The sequence below is a fragment of the Montipora capricornis genome, chromosome 8 (assembly GCF_036669925.1).
Source record: "Montipora capricornis isolate CH-2021 chromosome 8, ASM3666992v2, whole genome shotgun sequence".
Lineage (NCBI taxonomy): Eukaryota > Metazoa > Cnidaria > Anthozoa > Scleractinia > Acroporidae > Montipora > Montipora capricornis.
Window position 1 is genome coordinate 23,841,227 of NC_090890.1, and position 15,975 is coordinate 23,857,201.

Below are 15,975 nucleotides of genomic sequence, written 5' to 3' on the forward strand. Positions count from 1 at the left end.
GCTCCATGCAATACACGAAACCAAGACTTAACCTGACTTACTCTCTGTCAGAAGCTTCAAACTTTCCACAATTTCTAAACATTTTTCCTGTGGTAACATTACCAACTCTCTATTTTCTGGCTGTTTACTCAGACCATAATTTGGTCAATGCTGCTGTTTTTGGCCCGTCGTTCACGCTTGTTCACGTTCATGCCAACAAACTTGAAACCAAAAAAGGCAACCTACCGTAAACTTTGGGTGTGAACATTTATTTTCATAATGTAGCTGAAATTCTTGATATTTTAACAAACAAGAATGCCCAACAGAGCAAAAGAGAGAACAGGGAGAGGTAAACACGTAGGTTGGAATCAAAACTAACGCGGTAAAATGTCTGTCTAGTCTGCTTATGTGTGTTTGAAGAGCCCTTCGAATTGTGCAACTTTCGCAAGATTACAGACTACGTGAGAGTTCCACACCAAAACAACTTTGTTTCCCCTTATTCGAAAGTACTTTGCTGTGACTTTTTGCCATAAACACCCCAACCGTTTCTCGATCTTTTGACACCGTCTACACGTAAGGCAAGGAAGATAAACTACACAGATAACGACACGAACTCGAAAACGTTTCGCCACGTAGACCGCCATTATTTTGGTTTCTGCTTATGGCGGGCCAGCGGATACGCTCATAAGAGATCTCAAAGTCGCGCACGCGCAGACAAAATGCCCCTCTGCTTGGGTTACCATATTTTCTTAGCTATGGTGCTCCGCGCGCGCGCGCCTTCGGCGCGCGCGGAGCTCCGCTATAATTTGTGGGTGTTTTTTTTTAAACAATTATTCCACTCGTGCTTGTTGGATATGAGATGATTATAGCCAACTCAGCGCTACGCGCCTCGTTCCCTATCTAAAGCTCAAATCCTACAAGCGCGAGTGGAAAAATTGTTAAGGAGGCTCGAAAGGGTTTTCGGCTGAGCGCGCGCGCGTAAGCCACACACGCATTTCGTAAGCTGCTCGCGTCAGCTCATGATTCAAATGGGTCACCAGAAATAAACAAATACCGCCAATTTCGCTCCCCTTTCTCCTAATTCCTATATATAAGGAATATAAATAGACAACTCCTGTTCACGAAAACTACGAAACTTCTACACAAACGGCTTAATGGCACTTAAATCCGTTTGTGTTGGCCTGTAGCTCCACTCACGCGCGGACTCGAGTGAGTGGGTGACGCATGCGTAAATGCTGATCTTGTAACCCCCTCATTTTTCCTGATTTTGCAACTTTACTCGTTTATATCTCTGCTTCCGGACGGTGAATTTTTTTCATTTTTTGCATGTTAACTTAGATTAATTTAAACCGTTTGTCTTTCAAATTTAAAAAAATTCTGTAGGTGAAAAAAAAAGTTACAGACACATTTCAAAAAAACTGATTTTCCCGAAAAACTGGCCTACAGATTTTGTTGAATTTTAAATATTTTAGAGAGTATTTCTAACATTTCCTGGTGACGCGGAATGGGAAAATTTCACCGTCCTGTTTCTTCAAAAAAGACAACATATGTAGATTTTAAGGCTCAAAGAAATGCCTAATATCGTTACTATGGTAACGTTATTTTGGAGCAAAATATAATGTGAGAAATCTACGATGGGTACTTAATACCCTGGCCAAATTTCGTCCTGATATGATTACCCTAACTGTATCTAAGGACAGAATGTGTTTATTTCTTTGAAAAATTGAGAAACTATTTCGAGCCTCCTTAAATTTAAATTCATTTTGTTTTAGATATGCTATGTTTTCAATGCATATTGATACATGGTGATTGTGCCTGCGCATTACGCAAAAGGGAAAAATGATTTGTAACGGGTAATCTCTCATTTGATAAGGCAGCTTGACGTAGTTTTTTTACTTTATTCACATTTCACTTATGCTTGCTGAAATCCTTTCGCTTATCTCCAACATTATCGGTTTGATACGGTTGGCCCCCAAAATTAGCTAATAACTAACAACGGTGGCAACTTAAGCCTTTCAGAGCATGCAAGATGACGAACTCCTGCGTTAAATAAACTGCAAGCCATTTTCCTTTCCCTGAAAGAATAATAAACTCTGCGATTTTTGAAAGACGAAAAGCCAGTGAAGAGTGTTGATAAATGGACACGCCAAGTCAAGCATGTCGTAATAAGAGTACAGTTTATAAATTGTCTACCAGTCGCTTATTCTCACTAAAGCAGGTTTTCTATTCCCTGTCGCACACAGTTTTCTTCTGTGAAGGAAATATTTACCTCTCAATTACAAGGTCGATTACAGGCAAATCATGGTGTGCGTTAAAGGCAAAGAAAAAAATCCCGTCGAAAATTGTTACCTTTTAATGAAAGATGACCTGACTTGTTAAGTTTCGGGTAGTTTCAGTCAAGCAAAGTTTATGTACAAGAAGCATCTCTAGTCAAAAATTTCTTGTGGACATTCGGGCGTTCGTAGCAGCGTGTTTTCGGCTATTTTAACCGTGGAGTTATTGACTGAGCTAGAAGTCAACAACATAGATATCAAGAGCATGGCACAAGATGTCTGGTTGCTAAGGAAGGCGCTTATAACCTGTATTTTGCTGAGTGTCTTGGCAGGTTGGTAAAAAGTTGTAATTTCTTACACTTTAAAAACACATTTCTAAGTTCGTCGTACTTAAAATGTTGAGTAAGATGTTAAGAGGGAAATCTGTTAACTTGCCTAAAAACGCTTACGTGATTAAGCAAGCATTTTACTTACTTCTAACCAGTTGAAAACAGCTTCACCCGCTGAGATGAAGAGAAGCTGTACTTGTCCTTTCATATAACACCACAACCTTTAAATAGCAGGAGAATAACCTGCCCGGAGAGTCGAAGTATTGCGCTATTACAATCGCACTACTTCTCGATGGTGCTTTCGAAAGATAGATTTATGTAGTTTTCCATTAAAAGAGGCGAAAAATTGCACAAGTTTCTAAATTAGGAAATCTACCGGTAGTTTCATCTGTTATAAAAGCGGAAAAATGGTTTTAGTATGAATGAAATTCTTAACCAACTTCTGTTACTCACTATTAAGCTGAATTAATTGAACCCTGGGAAAACATGGTGTTCCAAATGGGTTTCATTGATGTATTCAACGTAAATAAGCATTATAGCAGATATTTTGCGACCAATGGCATAACCGAAGCAGATAAGACCTTATCAGTTGTGTTAAAGCAATAAATCAAGACTAAATTAATAACCTGTTTCAAATATACTGTAACGTTTTGTGTTGATTAGGGGAGCATTCATTTAAGACGGCTCAAACCAGTTTCAAGACTTTCAAGAGTCTATCTTACTACAAGGATCGACTTGACAACACTTTTCCCACAACAGCAATTTTGCGGTACCTCATGAAACCCCAATTCTTGCTTAATTAACAAGATGTGCTCATTATTATGGCGTAATAGGTGACCATAGCAACAGGAAACCATCTAAAAACGCCTCATATTTTGTATGGAAACACATATATCTCAAAAACGAAGTCAATGACCCTTGTTTTATAGCTGGAAAGTGATCAGCAAGCTTAGGTGAAACTTTGGTAGGTACAAAGGTAAAAAAATGCTCTGGAGCCAAAATAGAGCTACCTTAAAAATTTCTATTGTGAGGGTAGCTCTGAATCAACTCTAAAGAATTATTTTCTTATATAGATCTCTGTTTTATATGATTTGGAATCACATGTCTTCTTGGTCGTACAGTGATATAGAGTCAATCCTTCTAATTGTATAGTTTCTTGAAAGTGCAGAGACGCTACATTCGAAAATCTTTATATAAAAGTAGTTTTTACATGTCTTATTTTCCAGGAAATGCTAGCGCAGCTAGCGAAAACCGGAAGCAGGCATTGGACAGTTACTTTGCGCATCCTGAAATACTGAAGGAAAACAATAAAGAGGAAAAAAGTTTCGGCAAAACCAGAAAATTTTCTGTCTCCGCTTCATCGCTCAGTAAATTACACTCTGGGAAGGAGAAAAGCACAATGAGATCGATTCAAAATTTGGATCAAGAGGTGTCATCAAAATTATCTGAACGGTTGCGAAAGAGTTTAGAAATAAATCAAGAGAGGCACTCGAATGAAGAGGGGATCGATTTAAATCGATTTTTTACTCAAGCAAAGAAGTCAGATATTGAGCTTAATAAATACGGCAAAAATTCAATGGAAGGGCGAAACATTATGAAGGCAGCCTCACTTGTGGAAAGTTATCTGGAGTCACAAGGGACAGGTTTAAATGAACCAGTAAAGTTTTCAGAAGAAAAACGTGGCAATAGGCTCCTTGCTTTTCAATATTTTCTTCCAATCCACAACACAGGGCAGTTAGAAAAGCATTCTCGTTTTAGCTATGTCAACTCGCTACTCCGGCCACAGCTGACCGGAATACAAGCCGATCTATATGCTTTAGAAGCGCAGCGCAATCGTCTAAAATCTGTTAACTCAAAAGCGTCAAAGAAAGGCTTGAAGTTTGTTGGCTCATCAGCTGAAAGGAAAGCTCTGCCTGTAGGTATTGATTTTAAGTCCAAGGCCGACAAGCAAGAGTTAAAAGAAGCAGACACAGGATGGAAAACGGAACCACCATATTTTAGCGCTGATGAAGACTTTATATTTGACTCTCCAGATGGATCGTCCGACGCACAGGAGTCATTCTTTTCAAATCTTCAGCCAACTCTTCTTTTCTCTGGTTCTGGAGGAGATACATTTGTGCAGAGTGAAAATAAAACATCGGTTGCTGTCAGTGCACATTCCCCAAAGCACTCAACAGCATTGATATTAAACCCAAGCATCGCTTCGGAAATAGCAATTGAGAAATTTCAGCAATCCGGATTCGAAGATTCAACCCACACTTGGAAGGAAACCGATTTGGATGAGAACGGCGAAGATCTTAGCGGAGAACTTACTGCCAATCCGCCATTAGTTTCCCGAACAGGCAAAAAATTAAAGAAAACTACTGAAGTCTCGCCTCAGTCATTGAAACAAAAAACCATGTCACATATTCAAGCAGAAAGCCAAAATTTAAATAAGAAGCAGTCTGGCAGTGAACAAGGCATTTTCGATATCAAACGAGTGAGTCCTTACATGTCTCTTAGATCTGCCAAGGTGAGAGGGTTTCCTAAGATAACTTTGCCGTTGAACTACAAAAGAACCAGCATTCCATCCCATAGTCAATGGGTTTCAAGCGGCAGCGGGGAGGGGTCAGGTAGTGGTGGAAGCTACTTAACTCACAGCAGACACCACCTGCAGTGGAAACCTTCCCAGAGGGTCTCAACTAAGGGATCATCTGCAACAAGGAAAACTCATACAGGTCAGCTTACGTTTACTTGTTAGAGGTTGTTATAAGTATGGAGTAAAGACTTTGCATAGAGCGGTTTTCAATTGAGTGTCGAAAGTAATTAGCGAATTGCTTTGGTTTATGATTACTTTACTCAGTGATTGGTTCAAAGTTCTCGCGCCACTTTTTCAACCAATCAGAAGTAAAACCAAAACCAATCGTGGCTAGCGCGTGCACATTTTCCCGCGTTTTGTGTCGGCTACGCGTAATTACTTCAAGGTTTGATTGGTTTACTGGATTGTCTCCGTCCTTTTTGATTGGCCAAAGTAATTAGGTTGGTTTTGGTTTTACGACACTCGATTGAAACTCGCTCTAAAGTACAAATTCTGGGACAAAGAACAATCTCTTCTCTTCTAAGGCCAAGAGGAAAGCTTGACTTCCTTTTTATGAAATGTCTCGAATATGTCTTAGGCCGGAAAAGCTACTTTGAAATTGCGCAAATCAGGTCTTAAAGTATTACGTTTTCATCAAGGGAACCAGCAATAAATGTCAACTTTTATCACTCGGAAAATCTTGTTTTTGCACATTACAGAGGAATGCACCAATAAGCGCAAAACGTTTCGGAGCTTTCGAGAAACACTAAAACACCCATTACAAACGGCTAATAAAAGAAGACCAATCATATGTTCTACATTGTCTGGGCTATTCAGCCATGGTAATCCAGGGGTTTGTAGCAGGAGGATATAGGGGTAAGGTTACATAAAAGGAGTACTCAAGTTCAGCCCTTAGGATATGTAAACTTCAAAGAAGTTATTTTTTACATGAAATAATAAAAAGTTAACTTACATTAAGATAGTCTCTGTCTAATTTTCACCGGACAACTCTTGACGCGATCTAGTTTCTTTAATTTTTGTTTTTAAATTGTAATCACAGCAATTACCGGAGCCAAAGACACAGAAACAAGAAATAAATGCACGAAAATGGGCAAATCAGGTAACTGGTATCTCTGATAGGCTTATTAGGGACCATTCATTATTTAAGTCGGAGGGTGGGGAAGAGGGGGGGGGGGGGGAGGGGTGTAGGGGAAAACGTCTTTGATGCAAAAATCAATATTCCCATATTTATGAGCTTGATTATACCCAATAGATGCTTACCACTTATTTTTAAAAGCCGGAAAGGATAGAATAGAAATGAGCCCTAATAAAGGGAAATTCAAGACACCCCCAACCCTCCTTTTGACCTTTCAGGGGGCCCCTCATGTTCTACTAAGAAGAAAATTGTCTCAGTCGATCTCAATCCGATGACGAGGGTACTCCGCTATTCCTCCCTCATCAAAATCTACCCTCAGTCAATTACATCCGGTTGCGGGCGGATATCCTCAATAGTGATAACCTTTGATGTCAAGTTTTCTCTTTCGGATGTCCTTTCCTTTTATTAAAGTGAATGAATTAAGTTTGGCAATGGTATCAGAAAATTGTGAGTGCTCTTTGTTCTCCTCAGGAGTAAAGACGATGTCCATACTTGCCCTTGGTGATAGCCTAACAAATGGTTTCCATAGCGACGACAAAAGTCACACCCCTTACGCCAAGACCCTCGAGTATCTCTTGAACAAAGACGAACATACTTGCTATATCATGGAGACAGTGGCTAAGGACGGAGCTGAGGCTTACGAAATGTCCGCGTCTCTTCAAAAGCATCTAAAAAACAGTGAGTTTATTTTACTGATAATTCTTTGAGAGCTAGTCTTTAACTTTGTTAAACAAGATACACTGCAGAGACTAGAACTACCATCTCCCTCCAAGTGTTGTGACGCTCAATTAGGCACGTTCCGATTGCGCTGGAAAAACGCAAAAGAGAGCTTCAAAACTAGGAAAAAAGTGCTAAAATATGTAAAAAGAACCCGACGAAGAATACGAAACACAACGTTTAAATATCCAATTGGTAAAGCGGGAAAAGTTCCAGTCCTTTATCGCAAGGCAACGCGTTCCATGACAAAATAGTGCTCGAATGCTCAAAGAAAAGGTACCAATTTAAAAGTAGGGCTCAAAAATTGCTAAAATTGTGAAAAATTCCCTTGGATAATTTCATAAGCACGCCTATTCTTACAACATTGTTCTTGAAGACAAAATGTTGCTCTAACTTGCCCAAAATACGGGAAGAGCCGAAATGTTGCCCTAAAAGCCAAAAAGGGTTATTTTTTTTCAAAAAGCGAAAAAGTGCTTAAGAACACTAAAAACAACTTCTGCAGTTTTGACAGAGGACAAAAACTCGAAGAGTCAAATTACAAATCTTGACTTAGGGGAGACCCTAAGGGGTTACCCAAGAGGATGAGGGTAAAGCTCCTCACCTTCAGACTAGTTCCAACTATACAAGTTGGCTGTCGAACGAACGGACATTTATTCTGCTTTTCATTAAAATGAGGACTGTTAATCAATCAACTCATTCGTTTTTCTCTGCCTCTGCCGTCAATCGCTGTGTCACGGGTTAATGTTTCATTCACGGTTGTTATTGGTATATTTTGATATACTTGGTCGATTTCTGTTGACCAAATTTGATTGACGGCATTAAAAAAGGATAAAGTCGATTGGAATTTGAACTTCAATATGCACTTGTCTATGAAAGATGCAATAAATGGGTGGCGCGCACTAGTTCCTACAAACGGACATTCTGACGTACTGTAGTCATGAAATAAACGAGGACTTTTTGTTATTTTTTGCTCACCAGGAAAAGTCAAATATCAGTGGGTTATAATCTTAGCTGGTACGAATGATATCGTTCATAATGGCCACACTCACAGAAGAAGGGCCTGGGACACAGCGTTGGAACACATCATCGACCTGCACATTACTAGTCATCGTTTTGGCGCGAAAACGATGGTGGTTACCATACCGGAAATGGACTGCGAAGAATCAGATAGACCACCGTGCAAAAACACGAGATTGGAAAGAAATTACATCAATGAAAAGCTAAGACACTACGCAAAGACCAACGACTTTACAACCCTTTGTGACTTGGCGAAAAAATTCCCGAGATATTCTTTAACCAACAAGGAGCGCAAACGCTTGTGGGAAGAAGGCTTGCACCTGAGGCCTGCTGGGTATGAAAAGATGGCAGAGATTATTTACAAGGATCTTCTAGCGAACATTGATAAAGTAGTGAAATGATATTGGAGAAATTTCAAGGTTAAGACTTTGAAAAACAGACTTTCAAATTGCCAAAAAAAAAAAAATGAAGAATAAACGAATAAAAGAAACTAAATAATACGCCTCTTTCGATATATTAAAATTCAGCTTGATAGTGAGGCAGTGAGGACAAAGACAAAGGAAAGTGGATGATATGTAAATGTTTTTACATTCATTCCAATGTGTTTCTATCGTTTTTCTCCTCACTGCCTCACTATCAAGGCTGAATATTCGATATTACGAAAATGGGCTATTGAACTACTAATGTCCCTATTTTTCAATAATTGTGATCATTGACATTAATACAGATTCTCACTCGAAGATCGGAGAAAATGTTCTTAAACCATTAAACAAAGGGACTTTTATTTCTACGACCCTCAGCAGGAGCCTGTGACTAGGAGCGAACAACTTCCATACTAAGACTATGTCACGGCATTTTTACAGACCAATCTATTATTGGACTACCTTTGCCGCAAAACAACAAAGGAAGTCCCGGTTCGGTGACGCTATGACGTCAAGTTAGTTTCCTGTGATTGGTCATCGGGCTCCTGCGGCAGTCTCATTCGCTGGAAATTCAATGAAAAAATAAATCGGTCTGTGAAAACTCAGTGACAGAAATATATGGAAGTTGCTTGCTCCTACTCATAGGCCCCTCCCCTCAGTTAATATAATCTTTGTGGGGTTGAGTTTATTGGTTCTCTATTCTAATCCCCGAATATTCTGGTCAGTTTTCTCGTCTTCTTGGTGACGTAATTTGGAGGACAGGGAAGAAAAATTCTAACGCCGTATCCTACAACCGCGCGCGGCCTTAGTTGTTGTTTCTAAACTCCCTGCAGTATTGCCATCGCCAAAACTCAACAGATCATTACGTGTCTACCACATTTCCTGTTACTGAATGAACATTCAAGTAGACCCGACAAGATCTAACCTCGCCTCTGCCATGTTGAATTCGAAAATAAGGCCGCGCGCGGTTGTGGGATAAAGGCTTAAAAATTTTCCTTCCCAGTCCTCCGAATTACGTCACCAGATCACCTGGAAAAGTTTGATTTGATTTCTCTGTTCAGTGTCCCCAATTAGTGTCCAATCGCTAGAAGACTTGACAATTACAGAGTTCGGGTTCATTACGTTGTTGGATTGCGTAGATTAAGGTCTTGTTCTACTAGGATCAACCGTTTCAACCGCAACCGGTGTAGCCGGGTTGAAGCGGTTGAGGATTCCCAATGGAACACTTTTCCAACCATTTCAATTGAAACGAGCGGTAACTCCTATGAACAGCCATTACCAGACTTCTCCGCGTTGACAAATTGAGGGAAAACAACATGTCTGGAGCCCGCGCGGGCGAATTTAAAAAGCCCGCGTGAACGACAGCGGTTGCTGCCTATGCTTTTTCAATCGATTCAACCTAGTTTGATGCTGGTTGAAAAGTAAATCATCCAAACCAACCGAAAACTTTTTGTTCCAATAGAACACGAAAAACCTCAACCAACGTAAGACGGTTGATTACAATAAAACACGACCCAAGCGTGATCACATGCGACAAATGTGATGTCTTCCCATCTCGTTCCCAGGGCCTCTCCTTAGTCCACCCTAGAAGGAGCGATGGAAGAAAGACCAAACGTGACCAACATGAACCAGGGTCTTTCGTCTTTTGCTCTCTCTGGGGTGGGGAAGGGAAAGGCCCTGGAATCGACGTTGGAGCCAATATTTTCACTTGCCATTTTGAAGAGAAATGAGTGCCGATCATGGGTGCCTAATAACAACGCAAAGAGACAAAGGTGGATTTGCAGCCGGGAGGCAGTTTCAAACCGCGATATCCAACCTTTTGAGCACGCTCAGAAAGTTGTTTGGAAGTCGCTATAATTCACAGTACACTCGCAAAAAAAAGCTTTTGATATATACTATGAGTACAAACTGAGGTAAACTTCAATTGGAAATACATGACAAATATGACCACATTCAATCTTGGACAAAACTCGTTGGGAAAATGTGACGCTCTCATTTGTCTGTGTAATAAAGATTACATTCTTCCCACTTTCCCACCTCCCCCATTCTAATGTTGGTTAAAAAACGGGCAAAGGCTTGCACAGTATATTTAAAATGCAAAATTTGCATCAAATGGTCAACATATTGGTTTGGGGGGAGGGGGGGAAGGACCAATAGACTTTGTAAGTGCATGTCAAATGATGCTTAAGCTAGAATTTTTCCCAAGAGTTTTGTCCAAGATTGTTGTTACCATAGAGTTGAAACGATTCTTTTACTGTAACGATCACAAATAATATTTAGAAAGATCGTAAAAAATTCTTTTAGCAACTATTCCTTTGCTTTGAAGCGCAGATCATTGTTTGAACACGTTCATTGTTTGAACACGATAACATTGTTTGAACACGTGATATTACGTTGCAGTAAATCACTGGTTGCCATGCTAAGGCCACAACAACGGCGGTTATGACCTTGGCAGCCCTTGAACTTCTCTTTCTTTTTACCTGGTAGACATGCGACCAACCTGAACTTGTTTGTTTGTAAGCGTCAGGCGTATCCCCGTGTGGGGACTGGATCTAGTTGAATAAAGAGAGCTTGTATGAGCACATAGAAGTACTGTAGTTTTTGATCTTTGAACCGGGCATTCGAACAGAATTTCTCGCGCCCTAGAATATCCATAGTGGTCCTTTGAGCCGGATGCAGGAGAATCAGATCGGTGTTTAGATTACACAGTCGCAAAATCGAAGCATGGCGGAGAAATCTGGGAAATCGCTTGTGGAAGTGTCATATGTGGACGAGCAAAGTGGAATCGTGACACGTGAAAGAAACCTGCCGCGGTATTTGAGCGATTACACCGAAGTTTCCGGTCAAAACAAGCTCCAGACAATCAAGAACAGAAGAAATCGATGAGAGCGAATTTGACGCGGAAGATGAATATTATAATGGAGTACCTGAAGGAACGGAAAGACCGTAAGTTAATTGAGCTTTCATGTACTCAACTCAATCGAGCGTGGGATCAATTGATCAAAAATCACAGAGAATTTCAAGCTTCGTGTAATGACGATGAGGAGCTGCAGGGAGCAGATACATGGTTAATGGAGTCCCAAGCACTTGTTGAGGAACTGATTTGTAGAACTGTTGATTATGGTCTGACACTTCAGACTAAGATTAGGATCTTTAACAGCAATGTCAAACCTGTTCTACTATAATATGGCTAAGAGACTTGGAGAACAACAGTTGCAACTACAAAGAAGGTGCAGACCTTTATCAACTCATGTCTACGAAGAATCTTGCGGATACGTTGGTCAATCACCATCAACAACGAGGGCCTCCAGAAGAGGCCTCCAGATGCTGAGATCATGATGAGACGTTGGAGATGGAAAGGCCATACTGTCTGAAAGACTTCTACCAATATCACAAGACAAGCCCTGTCTTGGAATCCCCTGGGAAGAGGAAAAGGGGACGGCCTAGGAATTCGTGGAGACGGGACTTGGAAGCAGACATAATAAGATTGGGGCTGACCTGGAGTCAGCTAGAAAGGAAAGCTTAGGACAGAGATAGCTGGAGAACTCTTGTAGGTGGCCTATGCCCCAGGAGGGGTACTAAGCGTAAGTAAGTAAGTGATTATGGTGAAGTCAAAACACACGCTAGTGATCTAGCTAAACTGATCTAGCTAAACTGAAAGTAAAGCAGCTTAAAGAGAAAGCTCAATTGGAAGCTAAGATCGCAGCACAGAAAGCTCAACTTGAAATTCAGCAATTCAGGAAGCTGAACACTAGGCAGGTAGGAAGGAAATTGAGGCATTGCTGTTGAAAAGAAGAGCTAGATGAATCTAATCTGTCTGATCGCATGAAAGATTATGAACATAACTCCGTGGAAGAGGACAAGGTAAAGACTGAGACAACACGTTCAGGTCAAACAATATGTCCCTAAAAATGATGTTGAGGACTCGAAACAGAAAGTTAAGGAATGGCTGAAAACAGTTAGGCCTAAGTGGGAAGAAGCAAGTGAAGGGAAAGAGAATGACCGTGCTAAGCATTTACCTAGCAAAGAAAGAATTGTGGATTTCTCACAGTCTGTCCTTTCAAAGTCATCAATGGTGACTCCACTCCCCAAACATAACTTACCTGTATTTGATGGAGATCCTTGTGCGTTTGCCGAACTGGTGTCACATGTTTAAACCCTTAGTGCATGACCAACAGCTTTCCAAAACACAGAAAATGATATCTATGAAGGCATCAGTTAAAGGAAATGCCGAAAAAGCTATAGCTTGGATGTTTTTTGATGGTACAATGTATGACAAGGCTATTGCAGAGTTGACCAAACGATTTGGAAACCTCACCCTTATTTCAAAGTCACCGATCAACAAGTTTCTGGAGATACCAGCAGTTTAGGACGAAAAAACTTCAAGTTTGCGATTGTTTGTTGACAACTTGCACAACATTGTGAGAACCCTGAAGACTTATGGTCATGAAGAATATTTACGAGCAGCAGATAATATGCAACAGATTATAGCGAAATTGCCTCCGAACATTGCCGTAAGGTGGAGCAGACGAAAGTTGGAATTGCAGCCAAAGGAAGTTGACCTTAACGATCTTGATGAGTGGCTGGAAACAGAGGTTCAAGTCCAAGAGATGGCTTTTGGCTGTGCCAGTACTAAAGAGAATCCTGAAAAAGAGAAACCCAAGTCAAATTCAAACAGATCCAAGTGGTTCAAGAAAAAGAAGGATGCGCGGAATGATACTCATGCAAATTCAGAAGATAAAGTAGAATGTTTTGTGTGCAAAGGAGAACATGTACTGATATCGTGTGAAACTTGGAAGAGATTAACTGTAAAGGAACGATGGGAATTAGCAAAGAAGTTGGGTTTGTGCTTTCGTTGCCTCAAAAGAAGACATCGAGTCGAACGTTGCTCGCTAAAAGGGACACACAAACCCACAACTTCATGCAGCCATAGAGCCGCCACAGTTAAACCTGTCAGCTGAGACATTCCACCCCTCGCAAGCAGCTATAGGAGAGACGTCCGCAACCGGCACACCAACTCATACGACTCATACTGGAAGGGGAAAACGGAACAAAGATCAGAGCAAACGCCTTTCTTGATGGTGGTTCTGGGTCATTTTACCTTAAGGAGGAAATCGCTGATATATTGAGTTTGGACACTGAGCGTAAACCACTCCGTGTTGCTGTTTTCGTGACAGATAGCAAAACTGTAAATGTGTGCATAGAGAGTATGGATGGGAACGTTAGGAAGCGTGTATTTCTGTGGACAACTCTCAAAAATTGTGAAATGACAGCAATTGACTGGTCGCCCAATGTGAGGAAACTAGACCATCTTCGCGATCTGGACATTAGAAAGCCAGTTGAACATGGGGAAGTTGATGTACTGATTGGAAGTGATTATTATGAGGAACTCCTTCTACCACTTGAACATCGCATAGGAAAACCGGGGGAGCCTGTAGGGGTAAAGACACCACTCGGATGGACAATTGTTAAACATGTCTCATAAACAGCAAACGCGTGCAATATGGCTAACTGTGTCTACACACTCCATACAAACGTTACTCCAGAAATGAAGGCCGATGAACTGATGCGGAAGATGTGGGATGAAGAAGTGGTGGGAATCACCGATCAAAGAAGCCCTTGACTGCAGATGAAGTGCTTGCTGCGTGGAAGGTGGCAGAGTGAAGGTGTTACGCTGAGGGGCACTATAGAGTGGCATTCCCATGGAAGGATGATGAACCGCCGTTGCATTGCAACAGTACGACTGCCGAGGACCGGCTGTGCTCTCTTGAGAAACACCTACAGAGGAGGCCGGACGTTGCTAAGAAATACTGCCAGGTGATGGAAGCCAAGGGTTACATCCGGGAGCTGGAGCCAGGAGAAATTGATGATGGTCCAAGTTGGTACCTACCTCATTTTCCTGTAGTAAGAGAAGACAAAGAGACCACCAAAGTGAAGATAGTTTACGATTCAGCAGCCAGATATGGAGGAGTAAGCCTTAATGATGCCATTTTACCTGGACCAAAACTGCAGCAGGATGTCTTTGATGTGCTATTGCGTTTCCGCAGAAATCCTGTAGCCCTGGTAGCAGATCTGACGGAGATGTTCTCACAAGTCACCATGGCAAAGCAAGACAGACGGTACCACCGCTTCCTGTGGAGAGGGCTAGACCTTTCGAGACTTCCCGAAGTCTATGAAGCGATGAAATTGATCTTTGGTGGTCGTGCTTCCCCTTACTTGGCCCAGTACGTTGTGCGACAACATGCAGAAGATAACAGAGATGACTACCCACTAGCAGTGGCCATAATCCTATCACAAATGTACATGGATGACATTAGGACGTCATTGAAGAAGGACGATGAAGCGATTAAAGTTCGAGACCAGCTCAGAGAGTTGCTTGGCAAGGCTGGCTTCAAGATACGGCGTTGGTGTAGTAACAGGCCAGAGGTGCTGAGAGATGTTCCTGTGGAAGATCGTGTGGCAAATGTTAATATTGAGGAGTCTGAACTACCTGGCTTGAAGGCGTTAGGGAACGATGAGACAGATATGTTTACCTTCAAGTTAAACCCCCTGCAGGATACCAAGCGAGAGTTTTAAAAGAAACTATGCTGTTTGCAGATGCTGGCACCATTCACAATGAGAGCCAGGATGGATATGCAGAAGACGTGGTTACTGGGTTTAGGTTGGGATGATGAGTTTCCCAGTGACTTAAAGAAGACGTGTCAAGAATGATTCAGTCAGTTACCAAAACATTCCGGAGTCCAAGTTCCAAGGTGCTATCGTGTTGCTGAGGAAAATGTTGCTGACACATTTATCCATACTATGGTAGACGCGTCGTTGTTGGCTTATGCGGATGTAAGTTACGTGCGGCACAAATGCAAAGATGGTGAAGTGACTGTGCGATTTATTGCAGCGAAAGCGAAGGTCGCACCTACGAAAGCGATACCAGTTCCGAGGTTAGAGCTCATGGCAGCAGTGTTGGGTCTTAGATTGGCAAGGAAGGTGTCAGAGCTGTTAGAGACACCGTTCGAGAACTGTACACTATGGATAGACAGTAAGGACGTCATTTTCTGGATCCAGGGTCAGTCGAGAAGGTGTAAGACTTTTGTTGCCCACCGAGTATCACAGATTCATCAAACGTCTAGTCACAGACAGTGGCTAGATGTCCCCACCGATTTGAATTGTGCCGATGATGCGACTCGCGGGCTACACGCAAAGGTGCTGACAAGTGAGCATCGCTAGTTTAGTGGACCTCAGTTCCTGTATGAGAATGAAGATGACTGGCCTCAAGGAAAATGCGTAGTGCATGAAGAGCGTTGATATGAATGTCTATTTGAGATAGTTAAACCGAAGATAACCTCTACGTCAGACGTTTCACAACCGTTGATGAATCCACTAAAGTACACCAGTTGGAACCGACTTAGAAGAGTCTCAGCGTGGGTGAGACGATTCGCCCGATACATTATTGGCCAGGGTGAAGAAGCGAGTTAAACCTTTAGGTGTCGTCACCAGGAGTGGGCTTATATTGATCCCAGGCGAAATAGAG

The 15,975-nt window shown here is 41.6% G+C and overlaps 2 protein-coding genes across 2 annotated transcripts; both read left to right on the forward strand.

The window, feature by feature from the left end:
- The first annotated feature begins 2,227 nt into the window (after positions 1-2,227).
- On the forward strand, positions 2,228-8,477 carry LOC138060493 (uncharacterized). Its single transcript, XM_068906289.1, has 5 exons — positions 2,228-2,584; positions 3,808-5,298; positions 6,199-6,258; positions 6,766-6,972; positions 7,990-8,477. Exons 1-5 carry the CDS (start codon positions 2,518-2,520, stop codon positions 8,427-8,429), a joined length of 2,265 nt encoding a protein of 754 aa, XP_068762390.1. The 5' UTR covers positions 2,228-2,517; the 3' UTR covers positions 8,430-8,477.
- Positions 8,478-15,251: 6,774 nt separating this feature from the next.
- Positions 15,252-15,671, forward strand: LOC138013859 (uncharacterized). The gene has a single exon (XM_068860904.1). The coding sequence runs from the start codon at positions 15,252-15,254 to the stop codon at positions 15,669-15,671; it is 420 nt and encodes a 139-aa protein (XP_068717005.1).
- Positions 15,672-15,975: the final 304 nt, after the last annotated feature.

Bases quoted from the DNA above. Each gene is read 5' to 3' on its own strand.
- LOC138013859 (XM_068860904.1), top strand. From the start codon at position 15,252: ATGGTAGACGCGTCGTTGTTGGCTTATGCGGATGTAAGTTACGTGCGG.
- LOC138060493 (XM_068906289.1), top strand. From the start codon at position 2,518: ATGGCACAAGATGTCTGGTTGCTAAGGAAGGCGCTTATAACCTGTATT. The intron at 5,299-6,198 runs GTCAGCTTACGT...TTGTAATCACAG, and splicing joins AACAAGGAAAACTCATACAG to CAATTACCGGAGCCAAAGAC. The intron at 6,259-6,765 runs GTAACTGGTATC...TGTTCTCCTCAG, and splicing joins CACGAAAATGGGCAAATCAG to GAGTAAAGACGATGTCCATA.